At 50.7% G+C, this 23,496-nt stretch overlaps 2 protein-coding genes across 11 annotated transcripts in view; one reads left to right on the top strand and one right to left on the bottom strand.

Moving 5' to 3' along the window:
- The window catches only part of Cpne2 (copine 2), a 39,940-nt gene extending 25,618 nt beyond the window's left edge, over nt 1-14,322 (top strand). For 5 of the 6 annotated variants that reach the window (XM_029564414.1, XM_029564413.1, XM_008834913.3 and 2 more), the window contains 6 exons: nt 187-320; nt 1,590-1,644; nt 4,615-4,666; nt 5,853-5,986; nt 12,379-12,615; nt 13,765-14,322. In XM_029564414.1, coding sequence (XP_029420274.1) covers nt 187-320; nt 1,590-1,644; nt 4,615-4,666; nt 5,853-5,986; nt 12,379-12,615; nt 13,765-13,872 — 720 coding nt within the window. In that variant the 3' untranslated portion in view covers nt 13,873-14,322. The remainder of the gene's footprint in view (nt 1-186; nt 321-1,589; nt 1,645-4,614; nt 4,667-5,852; nt 5,987-12,378; nt 12,616-13,764) is intronic. The other variant, XM_017798626.2, reaches the window with a different exon arrangement.
- A 4,356-nt stretch (nt 14,323-18,678) lies between these two features.
- Fam192a (family with sequence similarity 192 member A) overlaps nt 18,679-23,496 on the bottom strand; it is a 39,116-nt gene continuing 34,298 nt past the window's right edge. For all 5 annotated transcript variants that reach the window (XM_008834908.3, XM_017798629.2, XM_008834907.1 and 2 more), the window contains one exon: nt 18,679-19,535. In XM_008834908.3, the coding sequence (XP_008833130.1) occupies nt 19,318-19,535 (218 nt within the window). In that variant the 3' untranslated portion in view covers nt 18,679-19,317. The remainder of the gene's footprint in view (nt 19,536-23,496) is intronic.

Raw genomic sequence — 23,496 nt, 5'->3', positions numbered from 1 at the left:
GCCATGGATGACATTAGAGCTGAGGAGTTATACAACCAAGCAATTTCCAGGTTCCAGACCATCATATGGAATACAGGAGCTGGAATATGAGGCAACTTCCTGTATCCATCAGCCTATCCTGTTCCGTAGAGTTGCACAATGGAGCTGGGGGCAGTGGCCACACTGCATGGCTTCTTTCATCTGCAGGTTGGAATAGACTTCACTGCTTCCAATGGGAATCCCCTCGACCCTTCTTCATTACACTATATCAACCCCATGGGCACCAATGAATACTTGTCGGCCATCTGGGCAGTGGGACAGATCATTCAGGACTATGACAGGTATATCTTGGAAAGAACTCTGGGGTCTCTCCAGACTGGGATGCCAAGCTTGTCAGAGCTAGAAGGAACCCAGGGATCTGTAAACCTAGGAATAGGGATCAGGTGGCATGCATGCAGTTGTTGCCCCTTCCTTTACCCATGGCAGACATTGCCAATTGATTGCTGTACTCTTTAACTGCCAAGCCCAGGTTCCAGCTGGGATCTTTCTACACATGATGCACCAAGCAGCCAGTGAGAAAGTGAGTTAGGATGGAAGATGAAACTCAGTTGCTCCAACTACAGCCTCTGCTTTCATAGCCAGGGAAACACGGGCCTGGTGGAGCTCAAGATTGTATTCAAATGCATACAGTTCAAGAGGATAGGGGCCTGGATGTTCCAGTTCCAGGGGATCAGGGTCTGAAACTGAGTTGGAACATTTCACTGGTCTCCCTGTTCCATCCTGGCCCTGACACTTTGTCTTCCCCATCAACCAGAGGGTCTTTGATAAATAAATGTTGATCAATGAACAAATGAGACACTGTCCCTCCCTCAGGGAGTTTTCACTAGAAGAGGAAGAGAGAGAGAGAGAGAAGTCAATGGAGTTCTGAGATACCTTTTTACATATGAATCATGGGAGCATGAAAGAGAGGCATTATGAGATATCAGGGACCCATTAATGACCTGTCAGAAGAAGTGGCCATTTTGATTAGGCTTTAGAGGATGAGTAGGAGGAAACAGGTTTAGGGAGAGCTATTTCAAGTGGAGTGTAACAGGGCTGAAGTTGAGATGATAAGGTGCCCTGTATGTTCAAGCAACTGTAAATGGCCAATGGCCAGGCCTGGAGGATGGTATAAGGGACAGGAAGTAGAATTGGGCTGATTGATGAAGGGCTGTGGTTGGCAGATGAGGCTTGTCATTTTAGGTGTGCCCTCCCCAATCTTAAACCTGGAACCACCATTAACTTCCATTGTGGCCTTGGCTTAATAGCCGCTGGGGTCTTGGTTTAAGAAAGATCTAGAGGTTGCTTCCAGGCCCAGTAGTCAGAAGTGCTGCTATTGATTAGCAATGTCTTCTCTGGGCATAGACATGTCAGGCCATCTTCACCTGCTCCCAGGAATGGGCTGGGGATCACAGGGGAATACTCTAATAGGGCTGTTCCTGAGGGGTGAACTTTCCTTCTCCGTTCCTGGAGGTACACAAGGCAGAAGTCCCAGCCCTGGATAGGGAGGGGAGCGTGTACTGGGTGGGGCCCCGGTCTATGTGACTCATGTGTTCTCTCTGTCTGGTCAGTGATAAGATGTTTCCTGCTCTGGGGTTTGGAGCCCAGTTGCCACCAGATTGGAAGGTGAGTAAAATGGATCCAGCTTCCTTTTGGTTGAGATGGGGCAGAATATGGGGGACTCTGAGAGCTCTCTCTGCTGTGTGCTTCAGCCTGGTCTGCACTTGTGTCTCAGACATGTACCTCCTGCCGGTACCTAGGTTCTGAAGGTGCAGCATATGCACCTGAAGCATATGACTCCTGAAGCTTATGTCCAGGAAGGGCACCAGATAGGGTGGCAGATGTCACAGATAATGGTGTGCTTAGCCTTGATTGTCTTTCATATGAATAGCAAGCAATTAACCATAATTGGGCCTCCTGTCTTCTGTCTGCCCTCCATTCCCAAAGACAGGTAGTGTCACGAGTGCTGAGACTGGGCATTAGGGACCTGGGGGGTGGCACAGGAGGGAACTCTGTCCAGCCTGGGTATATCACAGAAGACTTGCTGGAGGAGGCAAGGTCTAAACCAAGTAGGGGAAAGAAAAAAGGCTTTGAAGAGGGGTGGCAGCAGGACAGGGGGCCTGTCCAGAGCTAAGAATAGCCTGTGAAAAGGCCCAGGGGCAGAGGGAGCAGGAGGATCAGGCAGAAGGTGGAGTGACTTAACCCTCTTTTGGACATGGCCTTGGAGACTTTCAGGTATCCATTCATGGTAACGATCTAAACAAGCATTTGCTAAAGGATAGTGAACAGTCTGTGGGTGACCAAATGGGTACTAGCCGTGGAGGCCCTAGGTGTCCAGCGGAGCATCAGGTGGCAGGTACCACCTCCTGGGATGGGGAAAGTGTGGGCAGGCAGGGAGTGAGGCCAGGAGACAGAGGATGGTCTGGAACTCAGAGCAGAGAGGAAGACACCTGCCGCAGGGCCAGGACCCAACTCTGGGTGAGAAGGAGGACAAGGCATACACACAAAGTTGGCTGGGATGCAGGACTGAGTGCCTTAGAGCAGGGAGCAGTTCAGGGAGAGGCTACTGCATGGGAAAGCTGGGAAAGGCAGACGGACAGGAAGCTGTGGTTCTGAGCCTTGGAGTGCTTTGCACACAGCCTGCCTGAGTCCAGCCTTGGTTCCCCTTTCACAATGGAGGAAACCAGCCAAGTGTGTTTCAGGGAGAATAGAGGGCCCAGTGGGCTTGAGTCACAAGGAGGGGAGTAGGGACTCTAGGACTCCCTGATCTCAGTGGAAAGCCAGGATGGCAATGGCAAGAGACCTAGCTGGGTGAGGGCACAAGACTCTGGGGAGGGAGAAGGGCCAGGCCAGACAGGTCTCAGATGCTGGGAAGGAGAGCCAGGAGACAGGTGAAGAGAGAGACCTAGGTGCCCATGGATGAAAGACAGTTGAGGACCTCACATACTGAGGGAGGGGACTCGAATAGCCCAGTTTGGGAAGTCATCGAGAACAGAGACGACAGAGCTGGAGCGCTCCTGGCAGCTAAGGCCAGAGAATACTGTCCCATTTTACAGATGGAAAAGCCAAGATACAGAGCTTTAATGTTACTTGCCCCTGGGGCCTGGGGTCCAGGTGGACAGATGGACTGTAGGATCATTTCTAGATCTGTTGCCTCCCAGGAGTAGCCTGTGGGGGGTGGCATGCCCAACTCAGCCAGTGCACCCTCTGGTCTGCCCTGCTGTGCTACATACTGCTTCTGGAATGAGTGTCACCTCCACACCTCTCAGCCCTCTGGGGAGGACAGTTCTCTCTTACCTAGAGCTTTAGGGAGTGACTGTGGGACTGAAGCAGGAGTGGGGGACATCCTGGCCCCACACAGTGAGACAGGACTCCATGGGACCCAAGCTGGGCCTCTAGATGCCACGGGAGGGGGGCAGAGCAAGCCACTGGCCAGGCCCAGCATGAGCTTGTTGCTAGGACACCAGCCAGCTTCCAAAGAACTCAGCTGAATGAGATGTTTTCTTGAGCAAAGCCTTGGAAATGTCACAGGGCAACTCTAGGGAGGCTGGGGCTTGGCCAGGCCAAGTGCCCAGTGGAGCCAAAGCAGCACACCGAAACTAGGCCAGGAGAAAGTGGGCAGTCTCTCCCCTCTCCTGCATTGCCAGGGCATGCCGGGCCTGGCCCTCCTGGCCTTTCACCCTCTCATTCCCACCTCTCCTCTGATCCATGAGCCTTCCTTCCTCTCCTTCCTCCCACCTCAGAGTCTTTGCATGTTTCCTTCACCCAGCTAGTTGTCCCTTTCCCCTGGTTCCTCCCTCCATGTCCCAGCCTGGGACTCTCCTGCTCCCTTGGAGCCTTGCCCTGCTTTGCCCACACTCACGGGGTGGCCAGCTCCCTGCCCTGGGCACTGTCCTTACAGCACCCAGTGGTACACTTGTGTTTTCTGGGGGAAGGTACTTGGTTCTCTTTTGTTGTGGTAGCTTAGCATATAGTTGGTGTGGAGCTCTTATTTGTGATAGAGTAGATCTGGGACCCAGCCTCGTGGCCAGAGCAGTTACTGGTTGGCTCTGAAGCTTTTTTGTAAGGCCAGCTTTTGATGATCCACCCAGGCTAAGGACCAGGACTGGTGGCAGGAATGTAGGACACACCTCCTGGGGCATCTGTAAAGCTTCACATTGCCTCCCCCAAGCCCACTGTAATGCCTTATCCCTAGTTCATCAGTAAGTCAGTCCCAGTTGGTTGAGCAGTGAGGTGGACCCCTGTCCAGACCTTGCCTCTGCTGAGATTGGACAAGCCTTCAAGGCCCAAAGAAGTGGCTTCTCAAATGGTGAAGGAATGGGGCATTCCCAGTGCTCTAGGGCCCCACTGCTCTCAGGGACAACTCTCCCATTCAGTAACTCTCTTGGCGAGGAGATACACAGTAGCTTGTACCTCACCCCAGGACAGCAGGCTGACATGGAAGGTCTCCATTTTCCCATTATGAAGTGAGAGAAACAGATGAGGCAGGATCAGGGGTGGATAAGGAGTCTCAAAGGGGGCCAGCCTGCCAACAGCTGGGGCCTGGCCTAAGTGTGAGGCAGGAGACAGCCTCTCACCATGTCCTCTGCTTTCTAGGTGTCCCATGAGTTTGCCATCAACTTCAATCCCACCAACCCATTCTGCTCAGGTGAGTGTGGACACTGCCTTGCAGAGGGAGGGGACAGAGTTCAGGTTTCTATCCCTTCTAGTCCATCTCTGTCCACACATGGTCAGAGTGACAAGTGAGGAAGAGTGGAATGTGGAGTCAGTCCTGGTCAGTCAAGGTCAGTTGCTGCCTCTTCCTGGCTGTGAGGCCTTGAGGAAGTCCCCACACTTCTCTGGTCTGTGTCCCCCTTACCTCCTCCAGGGAGATGTGTGGTATCTTCTTGGCTCATTTCCCTGAGTAGAAGGGATAGAGGTGAAGATCAGAGGAGCAGTTGCCAGAGCACTGTGTAAGCTAGGAGGGGCCCTTATACAAATTCCTTCACCTCTTGTCTGTCTCCCTCCCTTGCTGGAAGAGGCTTGTTGGCCAGAGATGGAGGTTAGCCTGGCAGGTGGGGAGAGGCAGGGGCTGGACATGAGTGCAGGATCTACCCTTCCCCTACACATTCTTCAGGACAGTCCAGAAACTGAGAGGAGGAGAGGTTGCAGGAGGGAATGAGAGGACCAGCTACTCCTTTCTGGGGGCTTCTGAGGGTGAGCCAGGTTGGTTGTATTCTACAAGTAAATCCCTCACATTACCACCTTGGGACTGCAGCTATGATTTGGGAATCATGGGTGTCCCCTGGCAAGAAGTTTGGCCCTGTGCTCCCTCAGCTGTCTGGTTCGGGGAAGGTCCCTAGAGACATGTCCAAATTCAGGTTGGTTCACATCAGCCCTGGTCTGAACCATTTGGGTAGGAGCACAGGGCCTCTGGTGTTGGTGAGCGCTTCATAATAGGTACCTGCAGAGTGCCTGGTGTGTAACGATCTGTGTAAGCCCCATTCCCAGCTGTCAAGAGTATCTAGAATGGACCTCTAGATGGCTCCTCATGTCACCGCTGGCTTTGCCAGGCCCCTTCTCTGGCAATTACTGACAAGGAGACAGCCTTCAAAAGCTTAGACAGCTTGTTCAGGCCCACAGGCAGAAGTGGCAAGACAGGGCCCAAACCAGGCCTGTCTGATTCACACTCAGACTCCACTACCACCTAGCCCTGCCCTTGGGAGCCTCCTGACTCACAGGGCCACACTGGCATGTTAGGGATGTTCTAGGGAGCCTGAAGCAGGTGCTTTGTCAGCAGTGGGGTGAGGGCAGGGACCTGGTGAGGCGCTGGGCTAATCCAGACTCTTCTGCAGGTGTGGATGGCATCGCCCAGGCATACTCGGCCTGCTTGCCCCACATTCGCTTCTATGGTCCTACTAACTTCTCCCCCATCGTTAACCATGTGGCCAGGTTTGCAGCCCAGGCCACACAGCAGCGGACAGCCACGGTGAGTAGGCAGTAGGGGTATGCATATGCTGGATCAGGCTGGTACCCTGCCTGGCATGGGGGAGGTCAGATTGGTGTGCATGCTCTTATCTTCCTACCCCTGTGGGGTTGATGAGGGGGATATTCTACCTCCCCTGATTCTCTTTCTGGGTGAGATGCTGGCTTGCTCTAGGCTGCTGTCTACCTGATTCTAGGAGGTCAGATAAGCCCAGTTTGATGGGCCTGGCTCCCTGGAGCCCCACTCAGGAAAGTGGTACCATTAGTGCATTGCAGGAGCTCATTTGGAACACCCTGGTCAGGTTAGAGCAGCCTCTGCCTCACAGGAAGGTAACAGAACTATCTAGATCTGGAACCCGGGCTCAGTAACAAGACTAGGGCGGGGGAGGTTGGTTGGGCCTGTGACATGGCAGGTTGCTACCCTGGGCACCTGCATTCCTGGTCTCTCCTTGCCTCTCACCCCCAGCCTTCTAGCCAGCCCCCAGCAGATCCTTTCAGCAGGCAGGCCAGGGTTGAAGTCATCCAAAGGGACCTTGCCCACCACCCTACCACTCATCATGACCTGCCTGCCCTAGCTTTCCTTTTCAGTGTGTTAAGGGTCCTCTCTTCCTGCCCTGAGGACAGTGCTTTTAATGTCCTCGACTCTCTCTTGACCCTGGGGGCCTACTGGGGCCTGACTGGCCAGCAAGGACTGACTACCCAGCTTCTGGGCTCAGCCCTGCCCCCTCAAGGCTCGGAAATAGGAACTCAGATCTGGAATGCACCAAGGAGAATAGAGTCCATTTCCCTCCTGACCATAGTCACCCCAACTCCAGGGAGTCTTCTCCAACATCCTGCTCCTTTCAGCTTGCCAAGTCCCCTTCTAGAATGTTCTTTTCACTCCACTCAAATTTTTCCATCTCCCCTTTCCATGGCCCCTACTATCTGTGACTGAGCACTGAAGCATCCTTCTCTATTCATGTCCCTGCAGGTGGGGGGTCTCCTTCACCTCCTCTCTGGCCAGACCCACCCTGTTCTCCTACCCCTTCCTTATTTTGATGATCTTCCTACCAAGCCCTTCTGTGTTTTTCAAACATGCCCAGCTCAGCTTCTACCTGGGTCCTTTGCCAGACTTTGACTCCCTGGCTCTGCAGGACCATATCCCCCCATGACCTGCTCCATCCATGCCTATCTTGCCTCTGTTGTCATTCAGCAGCTTCTGGGCCACAGGTTCAGCATCTGCTTAGCTGTGAATTCAGCCGCATGGGCCAGGGCTCTGTGTACTCGCTTCACCGAAGCCTGTCTGAATCCAGCACAGTGCCTGGTAGGCAGCAGATGCACAGTGCTCTGTGGATAGATGTGGATAGGTCAGCAAGAACATGCCACTCACCTGTCCCAAAGAGAAAGGGCCCTGGACCATGAATAAGGGGACCATTGGGACTGTTCAAAAGAGGGAGGCACCTGGTCATTAGGAAAGTAGAAGTTGGCTTCCTGAGGTAGCAGCAAAGACAGGAGGTGAAGAGCTGAGAGACAGAGCTGGACATAGGGCTGGCAGGGTCTGTTGTGGCTGTCTTGCAGACAGGGGAGGCTCTAGGGAAACTGAGCCCCTATCCCAATCCTATGTCCTGCCCCTTTTTACATGTGCCTGGGGTGGATCAGTGTCTGTTGGTACCACAGAGGAACAGGTCAGCCTGTCTGACAAGTGATACTAGCATCAAATGATCCTGAAGTACCCAGCACTAAAGACCTTAAAAGACAAGCCAGTAGAGTACAGGAAATGGTGCCTCAGGAAAGTGGGAGCAGTAAGCAGAAAGCGCTGAGGTAGAGACGGGCAAGGGGCTGGCGGCCTGTGCTATTGGATGAGTTTCTCAGTTCTAGCTCCTGACTATGGCAGCTGAGAACCCAAGTTCCTGCCCTTCTCTAGCCTCATTTCCTTTGATGAAATGGGAGTGCTGACCCTAGCAGTGGTATACGGATCAGGGTGACCTGATTGCTTAATAACTCAGTAAGGCCCAGGAGGGACTATAGGTTTGTTGTTATTTGGGGTTTGGGTTTTTAATTTCTGGGGTTGCTGAGATAAAATTGCTTGGATAGGGCAGTGTGAGGGGCAGCCTTGAGCTTTATTCCCTCCCATGCCAAGCTTGGTACCACAAAAGCTGTTAGCTGCCTGAGCCTTTCAAAGGGATGGAAACCACCCTGCCTTTTCTCTTTAGAAAAAGCTACCTGGGAAGGGAACTTGAGCACATCCCAGCAGTGCCCCACCTCCTGCTGCATCTGCCAGGCAGGGGATAGTTTGGAGACCAATGGCCTGTGCCTGAGAGACCACAGGACTGGAGGGGGTTTGGCCTAGAGAGGGCTAGGAGGGATGCTTTGTGTTCTAAGAACACTTATAGAGGCCCTCTTGCCAAGAGCACCTCGCCTTTGTTCTGAGGCAAAGAACTTGAAGTCTGAGCTCAGACAGCTGGTCTGATCCTCTGGAATCAGCCTCTTTTTGGTCTTACCTGGTGTTTCAAGCCTCCTCCAGGCTCCTTTTCCCTTGGGTAAGTTCTGTCACCTCTGAGGCTGTGATGGCAGATAACGCTAAGCATCTCTAGCTGTGAGAGGGCCTGGGGTCTCTATTGCACCTCCCACTCTGAGGCCCAGAAGTGGATACAGTCTCTCTACCACTTGCCTTCACTCTTTCCACAAAAGGAGGAATGTGAGGCTGCAGGATGGCTCAGTCTCCAGCTCTGGAGGACCTAGTTCAAGTGCTGTCTGCTTCACTCCCTGGCTGTGACCAGGGCAGGCAAGTTAAGCTCTCTGAACTTCACTTTCCTCACCTGCACACCAGTACTGCCTTCTGTAAGCACTGTGGGGATTCAACTGGATGCACACGTGCATTGTTCGGCTCAGAGCCTGGCACACAGTATGTGCTGGTGGTGGGAACTTCTGGGGGCACCTCTCAGGTTACCATTTGATAATACTGAGCACAGTGAGGCCCACTGCAAATGGAAGTAATTGGTAGATTAGCTGATGCTTCCATTTAGTTGTTTTGGTGTTGGGGAATCTAGTGTGGTTCACCCTCTCTGTCCCCACACATATGCATGCACAGCACACTTACATACAGGAAACAGAGAGCAGGTGGTGGCATCTCTCTAGCAGGCCTTACTCTCCCATTCATTCACTCCACATGTCCTTCCTCAGCGTTTCTGCAGAGTCCCAAGGAGACCATGATGAGTGAGGTTCAGTTCTTAGACTGGTGAGGAGCTGGGCCAGGAGCTGCAGCAGTAATGAATTGTGACAAAGCCTGTGACGGTAGCAGTACAGGATCACACAGGTGGCACCTGACAGCTGGCACAAGGAACAGCAGTATCCGTGGGCTGAGACTTAGACTTGTTAGCGTCATAGAAGATGTGTGTGTATGGAATGGCTCAGTTGAGGGACATGTACAAAGGTTGAGGTCTTGGTGGGTGGGTAGAGCTAAGGGGACTGTGGTGGGGGAGATGAGGTTGAAAAGCCTCGCTAGCTCTCATGGGGCCTTGGAAGCCATACAGCACTCTGGGTTTTGAGGGCAGTGGGGAGCCACTGGAAGGTAATCATCAGGGTTGAGTGGCCTGAAGGTGGCCTCTGCTTTAACCAGTAAGGTCTTCTTCATGGCCTATTCGTGGTTGGTGGCGTAGGTATTCAGTGTTAGGGGTGGTGTGCTGGAAGCAATCAGCCTCCTAGAAATGTCTCTCACCTCCATCCCAGGACCCCTGGCAGCCAACTTCTCAGAAATGATCTGGAAATGAGTGGAGCCTGCCTGGGCTCTGCCTGGAACTCTTGTGGTCAAGTCTGTTTCTTCTAAATCCAGTCACATGTTACAATGCATTAGAAACCCTAGGATGGCCTGAAAGTAACCAGAGATGTTATACTCTTGAAATGCTCTGGGAGTTGATTTGGAAACTTGACCTGACAGTGTGGCTGTTTCTGGGGCCTGGACAGGATGCCAGTTCCCTGGCATGCACTGTGCACTGGGCTGCTAGGGGCACTTGGTGTGGGAGGTGGAGTGGGCTGAGGAGTCTCCCATGGGGTCATTTCTGGTAGTGGAAGCAAGAGTCCCAATTTGTTTGGGATGGAGGAAGGAATCCACACTCAGCCAAGTCAAGGAGAGTTGCAGCTGGGAAGGGTGTGCTGGGCAGAAGGGACCAACCAGCATAGGCACAGGGATGGGTACCCAGGACTGCAGAGCCCCTTAACAAACACTCTGTCCATTCTCTCCCTACACAGCCCCTTTGATCTGCCCTGGGAGCCTCTGGGGTGGTGACAGAGCTTTGAGCCTCCAATATATTGAGGCCCAGATTCTGCACAGAATGGCTGTGGCACCCAGGAGTGAGGGTTTACAGCTAGGGCTCAGAATGACACCCTAGGTCACTACTCTAGCCATTGAGGCCTTTAGACCCAGGGTAATGAGTGACAGGAGTTTTTCCCTGCCAGGCTCACAGTGACTTGCTGCCAGTGCAGTGAGGGTAGAGGAGGACACCATGGAGAGAGCCTCAACTTTGCAGTTAAGCCAGCCTTGGGTGTGAACCTGGAACCTGTCAGTTCCTGGTTATGGTGCCTTAAGAAGTCACGTAATCCCTCTGAGCCCATCTGGTTGTCTCTAAACTAGACTGACGAGGTGAGAGTGACTGGTTATCTATAGTCACTGTATGATTTCAGGGATCCCTTGCCCTTTCTGCTGGTACTCACTGTCCTGCAGGAACCTAGGTTCTGTCTGCACTCACCTCCCTGAGAAGGAACCACAGGCTGATTGCAGCAGTGAGCAGAAGGATCATATGAGGGCTGGGGGCACATGTCTGAGCTGGAAGGGACTTGGAGACAAGTCCCACCCTGACTGGGCAGCTGATAAGACCAAAGTCTAGCCTTCCTTTCTTTCCTTACTGCCAGGCCTCTTTCTGCCAGCCTAGAAATGTTACCCTAGTTTGTCTGGTGGGTTAATGTGGGCTGGAGGGCCAGCTAGGGAATGGGAAAAAGGGTTTCGATGGGCTGAAAAGGCCCCCAAAGCTAGGGATGGGGCTGGAGGCAGCAGCTCTCCGCTGTGGGATTCAGGCTGCCATCTCCATGGCAACAGGTATCCCCAGACAGGGGATTGGTCTCTTAAAGGCATAGTGCAGGGGATTGGTCTCTTAAAGGCACATTGCAGAAGCTGTGTGAAGCTGGGGGTTGAGGTGAGTGGGGTCCATGTGTCTCCATCAGCTTACCCTACCCTGCCCTCCAGTTTGTACTTAGGGACAGAGAAGGGAGCAGAGCGACCCACAAGGTCCCCAGGGAGCACAGTTTTGCTGGGGAAGAAGGTAGCCCCATGCCAACCTGGGTTACCTCTCCCCTTTTTTAGCTCCATGGCCTTCTCTTCTGGCAACTGGGGTCAAACTGGAAGACAGACACCCCCACCAGTGAATCAGCACAAGGCTCATCTTTTATTTCATAGAGCAGAAAACTGAGTTCCTCCGAACAGGGCCAGAGGGTGGCCAGCACAGAGCTGAGTTGAAAATAAGGTGCTAGCCTACTCTGAATCCAGGGCCTGTTTGTGGGATTGTCCTGTGACCTTCCTGAATGTCACCCATCCTTCCCACATACATTGCTGTGTGCCCTATCTCAGATCACCCACATTCATTATTTAATAATTTTAACCAGAATAATTTGTAAAGAAACATATCTTCCTATATAAGATATAGTATAGTCACTATAGAAGGTAATAGGAAGATGCAGAGCAAGTGTACAAAAGGTTTCGCTGGCACCTGTGCTGCTAAAAGCCATGACCTTCTTGCCTTCTGTTGGTGAGAAATCCACAGGGGCCTGACACCAGTGCACACTGAGGCTGCCTCCTGGGCACAGTGCATAGAACAGGACAACTGCTGTGCACCCAGTCCTCCTGCCCTAACTTTGACAATGCTACAGCCTGGACATGACCCTAGTCTACTTGTTTACCACATCCTGGAAGTGCTGGCCCAGATAACCTGTGTTTAGTCCCTGCAGGTGTATCCTGTGCTAAGTAGGGGGCTAATAGGGTATAGGTATTCCTGCCCAGAGGAGGGAGGCCAGCACCAGAGGTTGTAAGCTCCTATGTGAGTCTGGGCCTGTCAGGACAGCTGATGGTGCTATCTATACATACCAACCGTAGCATTCCTCCAAGCAGTGTGACTCTCAGCTTACAAACGAAGAACCTGAGTGAGGTACAGTTAGTGAAGTCCAAAGTGGCCCAGAATCACATTGCATAGCAACTAGCAGAGCCAGTTGTCCATGTCTGAGCCTGGGGCTCAGATCCACAACAGCAAAGTCAAAGATGTCCTATGGTATGGGCAGGTCACCCCTGCCAGGCCTCGGGGGGTTGGAAAGGAAAGGTGCCAGGGCCTTGCCCTTGCCCTCACTCAGCACCTGGCTGACCCTTCCCTGCAGCAGTACTTCATCCTCCTCATCATCACGGACGGGGTCATCAGTGACATGGAGGAGACTCGGCATGCTGTGGTGCAGGCCTCCAAGCTGCCCATGTCTATTATCATTGTGGGTGTGGGCAATGCAGACTTCGCTGCCATGGAGTTTCTGGATGGGGACAACTGTAGGCTACGCTCACACACAGGCGAGGAAGCAGCCCGCGACATTGTGCAGTTTGTGCCCTTCCGAGAGTTCCGAAATGTGAGTGTGGGCCCAGGTTGGGAGGGGCAGCTTCAGGGCCAGCAGCACAGTTCATCTGGCCAACCCCAGACTCCTCCCCCTTTGACTTTTGAGAGCTGATGATGAGCCAGGTGCTGTTATCAGCCTTGCCCCAGACAAAACTACTGTGACCCTGTAGGCACTTGCTTCCCAAAGTGGAGAGAACCCAGGAGTGGTGAGACCCATCCAATTCAGACTGGGGCTCCAGGCAGGGTGTCCTCGCTGGTAGCAGGAATTGTCCTCATGGGATGAGCACTGAGTCAAACTGCGGTGGGGGCCAAGGCCCAGATCTGGGGCTTCTTGCCTTTCTCACTCAGTCAGCCCCTCATTCTTCAGCTGGGAGATGGAAGCCAAGAGGCTTTCTCCCCTTAACTTGGCCTTCTCTCCCAAAGAGCCTCTGCAGGGGAACTGGTAACCAGGCCTTGTTCTAGGAAGTGGCTCTGGCATTATTGTGATGACCCACGAGACTAGATTTGGCAGCAGGGTTCGTAAAATGCCCCAGAGCTCCTCTATAGGGTCAGCCTGGCGTCTAACTCTCATGGGATCAGAGGCACACTGTATGGTCTTGGGCAAGCCTGACCTTGCCGAGCCTCAGTTCCCCTGGCTAAAGCGTATGGGGGCACCTGAGCTCAGATCCTGGGAGACAGCCTCAGCAAGATGTGGCCCAGTAGTATCACATATCTGCCTGATCTCTGGGTTTGCCTGAGATTTTGTTCTTTCCTCTGAAGCACTGGCTTCCTAAGGACAAATGTGGGACATCAACCATGTTTCTGCATGGGACAGTAACTAAGTACTTTGCTGCTGCTCATCCTGGTCAAAGTGATAGTAAAATAATGTTTCCAACCTTCCAACTGAGTAGGCTGAGCAGATGTCTCGTCCCATTCCAAAGCCTTCCTAAAACATTTTTCCTAGACACCTTCAGCCTGCAAAAGCAGAGCTCTTTGCCATCAAAGAAGCCAGTGCTAGTGGTGGGATTGGGGGCTTGGCTGGGATGAGGCTACTGGTTTCAGATGGCCCTGACACTCAGTCCTAATGGGCCCCTGCTGTTACAGCTCTCTGGGATGGGGAACTCCCTTCCTTCTGCTCTTAATCCTCCTCCTCTCTATCTCTCTCCCTACTTCAACCTTGCAGGCAGCAAAAGAGACTCTGGCCAAAGCAGTGTTAGCGGAGCTGCCTCAACAAGTTGTACAGTATTTCAAGCATAAAAACCTACCCCCGACCAACTCAGAGCCCGCCTGAGCTCGAGCCCAGCAGCAGCATGCCAGCTGAGCCCCCAGCTCCCCCAGGAACGTGCACGCTCACCCTGCTTCCTCGTGGGTGGCCTTTTTTTTTTTAACTAGTCCACATTTTTATTTTTTACAACCAGACCTCCACCCCCAACTTCCTCAGCCCAGCTGGAGTTCCTCTGTCAGAGTCAACTGATGATGCGTCCAGGCCAATCTGGCTTCCTCTCCTACCCTCCTGCCACTCTAAGTATTGAATGTACTTTGTATAATTTTAGTGGAATTATTGTTACTAAAGAGAATAAAATTTTTACAGTCAAAATTGGCTTTTTCTAAGTAACTAGTTGCAGAAAGAAACGTATTCCTGGTGCATATTTTGTGTCGTGGCCTGCACCCAACTCCTGCTGTTTTTATACTGTGACTGTTCTATATGTTACACTCAGGGTAATAAAGAAGTTTGACATTCCTGTGTATGTCAGCTGCTTTGTTAGCTGGGGTCAGTGGGCTTGCATCCTGGATCTGGAAAAGGAATTAAGAGAAAGATCCCATGCCACCCCCAGCATTCATATGGCATCAGTGTGATCCCTTCTACACAGGGACATGAATTCCCTGTCACCAGGGGTGATCCCGTGAAATTGGCACAGGATGTGAACCCTGTACACTCAGACATGAAGACAATGCGGCACAGGCCCACCTAGGTCCAGCCAGTTCTTCACACCTACCCTCCTAACTCTTGGCCTCTATCTCCCTACATTCCACCTTACTGCAGCTAGATAGGAGGTGCTGCCACCCACTTTTCTGGATGTCCTAGGCAGTGTGTTTGGCTTCAGGGCTCTGATCAGAGATATCTGCCCCTGCTATTTCTACTGCATGCCCCTCTCAGCACATCCCCCTCTTCTCTTCACGAGACTAGCCTCAGCCCTCCCCATTCTTCCACACGACACCCCATCTCCCTTTCATCTTCTCCCCAAGCTCCAGTCAGGCCTTTTGGCAGGCTGACATGTGACCAGAAACAGTGACGGTTTCTACTCAGCACCATGTTTCCAGCTCTCTGTATACAACTTTACAGGTACTGCTGATAAACCCTTTCAGCCTAAGCAGGACCTCTGCAGAGACCTGGAGACATGCAAGGAAATGCACCAGGCTCACTAGACAGGCAGAATGTGGATGAAAGAGTGGCTGACCCCACACTCATGTGTATCCCACCACCTCCCAAGTTCATGATCCTGCACTCTGCTAAACCAGTCTTTCCTGCCTTCCCCAAGGCCAGTCCTTCTGAGTAACCTGCTTGAATTAGATAGTACCAGGCAGGTCCCAGACAATCTCAAGTCAGGAACAAGAAAGTGATGCCTCTACCCAAAACTTCTGTGGCCACCAGGAATCAGCTGATGAGTCTTTTAGGGATGGCTTCAGTTCTCTCGAGAGATTCCGGAGTGCATGGATCCTTGACTTGTTCACAGCCCTGCAAAGGAAACCCCAGACGGGCACAGAAGATTCCTATGTACTTCCTTGCTCAGCCAGCTGCAGCGCTGCCACCAGCTGCTCATTTGCCACTGGCTTGGTACTAGGGAGTTTAATGGCTGTCACTCCAGGTAGGTCTCTACCACCTAGGTTGGGAGGTGACTGACCAGAGGTCCCATAGGGAACAGCCTTGCCCCCTCTCAACTTCCAACCTAGACCTCAAGCCTTACCCAGAACTCTGCACCCTGTCCTTAACAACTTCCCAGAGTAGAGCCATTTGAAACCAAGTCCCTCTTGGCCCCAATGTTTAATGGTATTACAGACCAGGTGTATGGCCTGTCTGCCTCTAGATCTCCATGGAGTCAATGTTGACCCTCTACTGTCTGCCCCTTCTGTCTGAGCCTACCACGGGTAAGCCAGGCAGGTCCTGGGCTCTTGGCTCAGGAAAGAGCATCTAAACCCTAGATGGAGGGCAAATCACTGCTTTAAGAACTCCAGGCCTTTAAAACTAGGTGCGACTTGGTTCCTACACAAGGACGGTGGGCAGGCAGGTGAACTTGGAAACCTGGGCTCCTTGGGTTCCTTTATAGAATGCACAGAAGGAATGCTTCACAGAATGTTTCTTTAGGGATGAAAGACACAAGTCCACTGAAACAATGCACCATGTCCCCCGTCACCAGGCCTGTGCATACAGAAGGGAAGGAGCCAACACCAAGGACACCGAGGTTTGTGACTGTCACAAAAACAGAAGAGTAGCCTGTAGTGCACAGCACAGGAGACCTGTCTCCCATGGGACCTGTCTCTGCTGCAGCCAGGGCCACTCCTGCCTACTGATGCGGAGACTCCTCTCTGAAACCATCACTCCAGCAGGTAAGGGAAAAAAAATGACAGCCCCTGCCAGCATCAAGGCGTGAATGTACAACGGCTTCTTGTGCTCAACTTGTGACTACAAAAGTGTTGCCAAGATTCCAGCCTCCCACCGAGCAGAACTTGCATTCCACCCCAGAATGTGTAACTAGGCTGGGCACGCCAGGAAGACACCCAAGTCCAAATGGCTGTACACCACCACTGAGCTCTCCTTGTTTTCCTGGAGGGGCCTAAGATGACAGCTGAGCCACATACCCACAGCAAGGACACTGGAGCCAAGGAACCCAGTGTGCCCGAGCAATTAACATTTAGCTAAGAGAGGAGCTCCAGCAGAAGCTAGTGGAGCTGACAGCTAGATATGACCCTCCAAATATGTCACTGTTCTAGCTACAACTGAGGGATGCCAGTGCCACACAAACCTGCACGCAGCACACCGACACAAGCTCTGGGCCCCGTACTCAGCAATGAGAAGTCCAGGGTAACAGCACTTGTGAGGATGGCTACAGTCACCAGGCACTGCCAGACACCATGGCAGGCAAGCGTCTAATCTAGATCTTTTACCCTCCCTAGGAGGTTGGTGTTCCTGTTTCCTGAGGAGGACAGTGAGGCCCAGAGAGATGAAGGGCCTTTTCTGGCTGCATGCTCATAATCATGGCATATCCATGGAGAGTAGAAAGAAGCTGTTCTCAAGGAAAAGGCAGAGCAGCAGGCCTGGTATAGGCAAACTGAGTTTCTCCCTTGTGTGGGAAGAAGACAGAGGAGAAAAACTCAGAATCTGGAAAGAAAAAAAAAAAAAAATGCTATGAAAAATGACCAAAGTCACCCCTGGTTAGGCACCTGACTCACAGCGTAGGGTGCTTCTGAAAAAAAGCATGGCGAGTCAACTTTCTCCTCACTGGGTCCTGGTACCGAGACACTTATGTAAAGATGGAACCAGCCACTTTTCTAGGTTCAGTCACATCAGCCTGCTTGCCATTTAGAGAGAAAATGAGTGATTTGAATTTCATGCCTCTTTCCTCCCCAACCAGGTGGGTGTGATAGCCTCAGGTACACAGATGATAGGTGATACAAACTGGGTAGTCCTGTGCATCTAAAATAGAGCTGGCCGTAGGACTGCCCTGGCTTTCTTCCTCGCAGGGTCTGAGTCACCCGAGACAGCATAGGAAGGCTCAAAGAAACCAAACTGCATCCTTATTTTCTTACCTGGCTATTTCAGTTCCAGGCTTCTATGTGGATGAGCACAATGAACTATGACAAAAAGGCCATCAATGTGACAAAGCTTTCCTGAGACACCAAAAGCAGAGATCACAGTCTGAAGTAGGGCATAGTGGTACTCACCAGTAATTCCAGCACTCAGAAAACCGACAATAGAATGGAAAATCCGTAAGCCAGCCTTGGGCTCCAGAGCAAGACTGTCTCAAAAACAGAAAAAAAGAAACCTGTGTCTGAAGACTTGGCTTGCTAAACACATCTGGCTGAGTGACAGGATGTTTGGAAGCACGTGATGCAGTATTGAGCAAGAGCTTGTTTTCTGACAGGTTTTAAATTTGAAGTTAATGGACAGTTTTAATCCCTGTAACCCTGTCAACTTCCTCCAACATCAACAGAGGTCTTGAGGTACAGCAGTGGCCTCTCAAGTCAAATCACATGAAGCTGGTGATTTGGATGTCTTGGTCTGCCTCCTAAAATGGTTAGGGTACCTGGTGCAATGACAGCACAGTCACAGGAACAGTGACACACAGAGGCAGAAGGTACCTGCACAGTTCTACCTAATCGTTTGTCAGGACGGAGCTGATGTGCCTGCACTGAAAAGGAAAGATTAGCACCGAGAAGCCCTGCAAAGGAGGCAGCACTCACAGGCATCCGTTGTGGGTAAAGGAAAGCCACCATCTGCCGGTGGGCACCAGTGTCACTCCACTGGAAGAGGAAAAGAAAGGCTGGATAGGATCCAGGGGCCTCTGCCCACGATAAAACTGAGGAGCTTTTCTGCCTGCCACTATGACAGTGCCAACACATTTGGTATGTGTCTCGCTTGTCTCACACTCAAGGAAGGAAAAACAGTGGGTGATGGAACCAGGGAGAACTGCTCAGGCTCATTCTGAAGCAGGGGCACACAGACCATCTCATACCTCCCTCTCCACCTGAGACCCAGCTCCCTCCCTCCCTTCCTCCTTCCCCACTCCGCACCTCTACTTTGAGACAGAAATGGGCAAGGTCCTGCTGCTTCTTGGCTGATCATGGTCCAGGAGCTGCTGTTTGGGATGAGAATGAGCAGGAGAGCAGTGGACAAAAGGTACTGGGGCAGCAGCTTAGGCTGGATATAGCTTCCACACAGTGCCTTGGTGGAGTACAGAGCACAGCCATAACACTCAGGCGTGTCCCCCTAGTCTGCAGTATGTGGATTCCAGAAGCTGCTAGAATTAGTCATCCCTTTAACATATCTACCAGCAGTTACAGTTTCTGGCTATGACTCAATAAGTTTGTTTCTCTAAGGTTTAGAATCTTAAACTAAATCTTTATTTCAAAAACAAAATCAAAACAATTTTCAAGGCAGAGAAGGCGGGCAGAAGATAGACACTTCCTCATTACCAGCTCCTTCCTACACCTTCGGGTTGGGTGGGGAGGGGAGAACAAGGACACGGGAGAGCTTCACCATGAAGGCTGATGTTAACTCACAGCCCTGCAGGTGTGGTTAGAATTTTCACTTAGCCACACTGTCAGCTCCAGGGGACTGCTTCATGCCCTTACCCAGTCACCCTTTTTATGCATGCCCACACGCATGGTAAAACCAAGCAGCCCATTCATCTGTAATAGAAGACTGAAATAATGCCTGTGCTGCTAAGAAAGGAGACAGAAAAAACAAGAAAGTAACAAACTCCAGTGACACCCTAGCAAGTCAGCTGGTGCCTATCCTGTGCACTGTCAGTGGCTTTTCTCTGGGATTTATCCACACCCCCGTTATCAGTAGAACAGGTTTGGGCCACAAGTGGGCTGTGGCACATTTTCGGGTTAGGTTGAAAATGTCATGTGTGCACAGGAAGCAGGTAAAGTTCTTTTTAAGGGGGGTGATGTCTCCAGGCAGAACAGATGTCCAACCCTTTGGGGAGGTGCTCCCTGTGGCAAGGTCAGGGAGCTAGGGCGCTTCGAGGAAGGTGTTGGTTCGGAAGATGGAAGAGACGATCTTCCCAGTAGCATTTATGGTGCCTTCACTGTCTGAGCTGGACTCAGAGTCACTACTCCCGGAGTAGGCGCCCAAGCCTGGGAGAATGCCGATGCAGACAGCAGCAGATGGGCAGTGGATGGAGGTGCTGCTCAGGGAAGAACTTCCAAGAGACATACAGGATGGGGACTCTGTAAAAAAGGATGGACTGTTAGCTAACACCCTCCCTAAAGCAGAAGAGCCCTTCTCCAGGTCCTGAACACTGTGCCAGGGCTTTCCCTCCAAATCCCTAGGGCTACAAAACAAGCCTATGTAGTCACAGGAAGATTGTGGTCACCGTTTTGCTATAGATGAGGAACCTGATGGAGAAAAATCAAAGAACTTTTCAAGGTCAAGATGCAGAATGGGACTTGAACTGAAGTCTAACCCTGGAGTCTGCCTATACTCTCTTTTTCTCTATCAGCTAAGAGATGGAGAACAAACCTTGCAATGGAACCTACATGATTTGATTCCATGTCCTCATAACTCAGGATATTAAAGCAAGTGGGATTTGGGTCTTATGTCTTCCTTATACACTCTCATGTTGTTCTCAACAGGAGGGGTGAAGCCAGAGACTGACTATAAGTTATAGTAATAATTCTATTTGACTCTCCATATAGTAGGCCATACTAGCATAGACAGCTATACAGCAATGTGCTTTATTAAGGGCTACTCTTCCCTGATGGGGAGATGAGTGACTTAGAAACTGATTTACCACTTCTGCTTTCTAGTCTTGTTCTTTTACAGCTGAGAACACTGAAGGAAACATTTTTAAGACCAAGCATGTCACCATGTAGCTGGGGCTCTTTTCTGTGCAGGATATGCCCAGTGATTCTGCTACTCCAACAACAGGCTTCAATCTAGAACATGCATAGAGATAGCTCAGAGGTTAAAAGTGCACACTGCTCTTGAGAGGATTCAAGTTCAGTGCCCAGCACCCATACTAGGTGACTCACCACCACCTGCAACTAGCTCTATGGGATCTGATACCATCTGCTGACTTTGTGGGCACTGCACCCATTTGCACAAATCCACATCATATAGACATACGTAAAAAATAAAAATAAGCCCCCAGCCTCTTTCCTGGACACCGGGGCTGACCTCTAGGCCTGGAACCACCACTGCTTCCTGAGCTCTTGCATCTGGACGAACCCAGTTCCTTCTCAAAATCCCCAGGGGCCCTCTGTGGTGGTCCCGCCCTCACCTCCCACTGCTTCCCTGGGCCTGCATAACCCTCCAGCCTCTCTCCTGGGAGCCCTCTGGGCCTGGTCCCACCCTCACTTCCCTCTGCTTCCCTGGGCTGCACAACCAGCCAGCCTCTTTCCTGAACACCAGGGCTGACCTCTTTGCCCAGAACCACCACTGCTTCCTGATCCCTTGCATCCAGACAAACTCAGTTCCTTCTCAAGGTCCCCAGGAGCCCTCTGGGTCTGGTTCCGCCCTCAATTCCCTCTGCTTCCCTGGAGCTGCACAACCCACCAGCCAGCCTCTATCCTGGGTAAGTCTATCATGCCCTCCGTGCCTTGACACCCCCAGCCTCATATTCACCCTCCCATCTCCCCCGCCTGTCTCTTCTCCTAGCCTGGGTACTGTCCCATTCCTTGCCTTGGTACCACAGACACCGGAGGAACCACCACTGCTTCCTGATCCCTTGCACCCAGATGAACCCAGTTCTTTCTCGAGGTCCCCAGGAGCCCTCTGGGCCTGGTCCCACCCTCACCTCCCTCTGCTTCCCTGGGCTGCACAACCTGCCAGCCTCTTTCCTGGGCACTGGGGCTGACCTCTCGGCTTCCTGATCCTTTGCATCCAGGCCAACCCAGTTCCTCCCTGCAGTCCCCAGGAGCCGTTGGGGCCTCTTCCCACCCCCATCTCCCTTTGCATCTCTGGGTGGCACAGCCACCAGCTGCCCAAGACCAGCACCTTTCCTGGGCCCTCCTCCCAGGCCAGTGCAGCCCCCAAATTCCTGAGGACAACATCATTCCTGGAGGGATCCAGACCTTAGGAGAAAGCCTGAGAGCATCTGATCCTCATCTGAGTTGGCCTCTGTGGGAACTCCTGAAGACAAAAGCAATCTGGCCACCCCAATTATAAAATCAAAAGAGAGAACCAGAAGCTTAGACGAACCAAAAAGTAAACCACAAAGGCACATAAAGTTTACAAAAAGAAGCAGACCTAAACTTGAAGGCTTGAGTCTCACACAAGAATCAGAAACTACAAAAGAAATTCACACATCAAAATCACAAAGAAAAATAACACAAAAAACAAAAATAACATATCCCCACCATATACCAATAGTCCTCTAAAGGAGTACAATAAGAACCCCCTAGAGATAATGCAGGACATGGAACTCAAAAGAACAATTACAAAATGATAGAATTCACTGAATTTAAAGAACACACAAAGAAATCAAAGAACTGAAGGAAGATAGGGATAAACTTCTGAATGAATTCAGAAAAGAGCTAGAAATATTGAAGAATACTCAGGCTGAAATGAAGAAGGAAGTGAAACACTCAGTAAGCCAATTAGAAACAACAGGAGAAAGCTTCACCAATAGGATGAATGAAATGGAAAACAGAGTATCAAGACTGGAAGATAAAGTGGACGAACTAGACCACTCAAGCAAAGATTATGAAAAATTTAAGAAAGTACAAGAATGGAATATGCAGGAATTGTGTGACATCATAAAAAGACCAAACTTACGAATCATAGGCATACAGGAAGGAGAAGAATCCCAAGATAATGGCATGGACTGGATCCTCAACAGAATCGTAAAAGAAAATTTCCCAAAATTAAAGAAAGATATGCCCATACAAATACAAGAAGCATATAGAACACCAAACAGACAGGACCAAAAAAGAAACTCTCCACGGCACATCATAGTAAAAACACTAAACATACAGAACAAAGAGACAATACTGAAAGCTGCAAAAGAAAAACAGCAAGTCACATATACAGGAAAACCCATTAGGAGTGCAGCTGACTTTTCAGTGCAAACGATGAAATCCAGAAGAGCCTGGACCAAAGTATTCCTAGTTTTAAATGACCATAGATACCAACCCAGATTACTATACCCAGACACGCACATGCCTGGTTGTTCAGGCCGCACTTCTTCCATGACATAAATAGGCTGAAAGACTTCATGTCCACAAAACCAGCCCTTCAGAGAGTTCTGGAAGCAATACAAAGAGCTGAAGAAAGGAACTACTATACCCAAGGGGTTGCAGAAAGAAATTCAATGAAGGTATAACTGTGGAAAAACACAGCTATATCAAGAATGTGAACAGAAATAAAAATGACAGGATTCAATACACATCTTTCATTAATAATTTTAAATACTAATGGACTGAATCCCCCAGTCAAAAGACACAGACTAGGTGAATGGATTAAGAAACAAAATCCATCTTTTTGTTGTCTGCAAGAAACTCATCTCACTTTCAAGGACAGGCACTGAAGGGGAAAGGATGGAAAAAAATATAGCAAGCGAATGGTACTCTATATTAGCACTATAGTCATAAAAACAACATGGTACTGGCACAAAAATAGACCCATAGATCAATGGAACAAAATTGAAGGCCCAAATATGAGTACATGCAATTTCAGCCACCTGATATTTGACAAAGAGGCCAAGAACATTCACTGGAGGAAAGACAGCATGTTCAGCAAATGGTGCTGGTAAAACTGGATCTGCACCTGTAGAAGAATGAAACTAAACCCCTATCTTTCACCCTGCACAAAAGTCAATTCCAAATGGATCAAATACCTCAATGTAAAGCCTGAAACTCTGAAACTCTTAGAAGAAAACATTGGCAAAAAACTATAAGATATAGGTGTAGGAAAGGATTTTCTAAATTGGACATCAGTTGCCCAGGAAACAAGGTCAAGAATCAACAAATGGAACCTCATTAAACTAAAAAGCTTCTGTACATCAAAGGAGGCAACCAGGGATGTGAAGAGAAAAACTACAGAATGTGAGAAAATCTTCACCAGCAACACATCTGACAGAGGTTTAACATCTGGAATATGTAACGAACTTAAAAAACAGAGAACCAAGACAAGAAGCAACCCAATTGAAAGATGGGCTAAGGAGCTGAACAGAAAGTTTTCAAAAGAAGA

The sequence above is a fragment of the Nannospalax galili genome, unplaced genomic scaffold (assembly GCF_000622305.1).
Source record: "Nannospalax galili isolate Female #2095 unplaced genomic scaffold, S.galili_v1.0 scaffold957, whole genome shotgun sequence".
Lineage (NCBI taxonomy): Eukaryota > Metazoa > Chordata > Mammalia > Rodentia > Spalacidae > Nannospalax > Nannospalax galili.
The sequence above is the reverse complement of the archived record's forward strand: the minus strand, read 5'-3'. Positions and strand labels throughout refer to the sequence as shown.